We start from the raw sequence: 2,080 nt of genomic DNA, 5'->3' as shown, positions 1-2,080 counted from the left end.
CCTTTAATATCTGAACATGTCATAGATAAACACGAGGTGGAAAAATGAGGCCTGGTTTGCTGCCTGACGGAGCTTCCAAAGGGCCAGATTTCATGCTCTGAAAGTTGGGAGAAGAGTGATGGGGGTGACATCAGCTGGTGGCTTTGGGCTGGGTTGTCATGGTGATGGGGGTGACATCAGCTGGTGGCTTTGGGCTGGGTTGTCATGGCAGCGTTCTGCCCTCTCTGATAGCCAAGCAGTTAGCTGGGGCTGCTCTCAGATCCCACTCCAGACTGGCACACTGGCACTGGGAACTGTGGGCACCTCCGCAGCCACAAGAAGGAGAACCGCAGACAACCTCAAACCAGACTAGACTTTCTCCTTCTCCCAAATGTTGACGCTGAGAGTTGCCGCTGTCTGTCTGTCTGTCTGTCTGTCTGTCTGCTTGCATGTAAACTCACAGCACCAAGTGACTTCATGGAACTGGGCAACCCGGGGGTTCCTCCCTCCCTCCCTGCATGGCTGCCCTCCACCAATCACATTTCAGAGCCGCTGTGCCCTCCACCAATCACATTTCGGAGCCGCTATGCCCTCCGTTTAGCCCGTGAGGGTAATTGAATGGACCATAAATGAAGGTGGAGGCTTGTAAGTCACCCATTGGTGGTTATTTGGGTAACTTGCTGCGGCTCGACAAATGAGCTCATTGACAGACATTGAGGCTCTCTCAAAATAAATCATTAGCTTATACAGTACCAAAGTAGAGCCACGCCCACACACACACACACACACACACACACACACACACACACACACACACACGCGCGCGCACACGCACGCACGCACGCACACACACAGATGAGAAACATACGTTGTCGGTTACCGGGCGGCGACCCAGATGACACAGCAGATCATAGGGTGTGAGTCTACTGGTTTCAGGCTGAGAGACAGTTAGCTGTTCAGATTCTCACCTGAAAACACAGACCTCTTGTTGGCATCTCGCGATCCACCTGTGAAAGAATTAGGGCAGAAAACACCCCCATCAGTCTGCCGTGTCAGGTACTGCATCATGACTCCTGATCAATGTCTGTGGCCTACATCGAACACTGAGCGTAAATATTCAATTTATCACATGTAAACACAGCAAGTATTACCATCATGTCTCCCCCCCTAACAAAATATACATTTTCACAATTTTTCAAGTACTGTGAAATGTGTTTATGCAGAACAAGCCAACATGTCCACCGTGTAAAATATGACGCAATAGGAGTTTTGCCAATATTATTGTGCACATACTGTAGTATATCAGGGTAGGAAATTAATGGGGACACGGGGCAAGACTAGTTAACTTCCTGTATTTTACTGTTTACTCTGTATTTGCAAAGTGTGTCCAGATTTTGTTTAGTATTTGCAAGGCGCCACTCGAAAAGGCCAGCTAGACATCCGTACCTACACAACCCCTGCCCCCTCCTACTAGCGTTATTTAGGTGACCCCAGTGACAGGCAGCACGAGCTAGCTGGCCAGCTAGTTCACTAGCAAATGATGGAGCGTTTGTTTTTCTTAATCAAATAAAATACAAATTGAAACAGTCACTGACCCTCTCCCGGTCTGCCCAGGGCCTAGAAAAGCTGTCAAAGAGTCTACTATTGTGGGTTGGAGGACGGACTGGATAGCGACATGTAACGACAGTACATCTGGAGACACTTTACTATGACTGCCAGGCCTGTCAATCAACAGTGTTGTTGAGATAATAGGAAATGAGGATTTTTAACTGTGATTGTTTGAACTTTTATCAATAAAATATGCTTGGATAAGAGGCGCTGAATATTGGTCTGTCATGCAACATAGATTCAAAATTCAAGATAATTTAATAGCCATATTGAGTAATCATATTACAGACGAGGAGTTTGTCTTTGTGCAGTACGCAGCGCAGCGAATCGATCACAGCAATAGCAGACAGAAAGACAATCTTCAAATTATAAATGATAAAGTACAAAGTAACAGTCCTTTAAAGTGACTGATATATGGGGTCCATGTAAAGAGTCCAGTAAGTCCTTAAGCGATACTGTATAATAAACCTCTCGTGACAAGAACAGCTTCTTC

The 2,080-nt window shown here is 46.5% G+C and overlaps 1 protein-coding gene across 1 annotated transcript in view; it reads right to left on the bottom strand.

Moving 5' to 3' along the window:
* Positions 1-202: 202 nt before the first annotated feature.
* cUnh8orf34 (chromosome Un C8orf34 homolog) overlaps positions 203-2,080 on the bottom strand; it is a gene marked incomplete at both ends in the record, with an annotated part of 154,815 nt that continues 152,937 nt past the window's right edge. Inside the window, 2 exons of the mRNA XM_083662925.1 lie at positions 203-303; positions 948-986. Of these exons, the coding sequence (XP_083519051.1) occupies positions 203-303; positions 948-986 (140 nt within the window). The remainder of the gene's footprint in view (positions 304-947; positions 987-2,080) is intronic.

This window comes from Poromitra crassiceps (assembly GCF_964638095.1).
Source record: "Poromitra crassiceps genome assembly, chromosome: 2".
NCBI lineage: Eukaryota > Metazoa > Chordata > Actinopteri > Beryciformes > Melamphaidae > Poromitra > Poromitra crassiceps.
The sequence above is the reverse complement of the archived record's forward strand: the minus strand, read 5'-3'. Positions and strand labels throughout refer to the sequence as shown.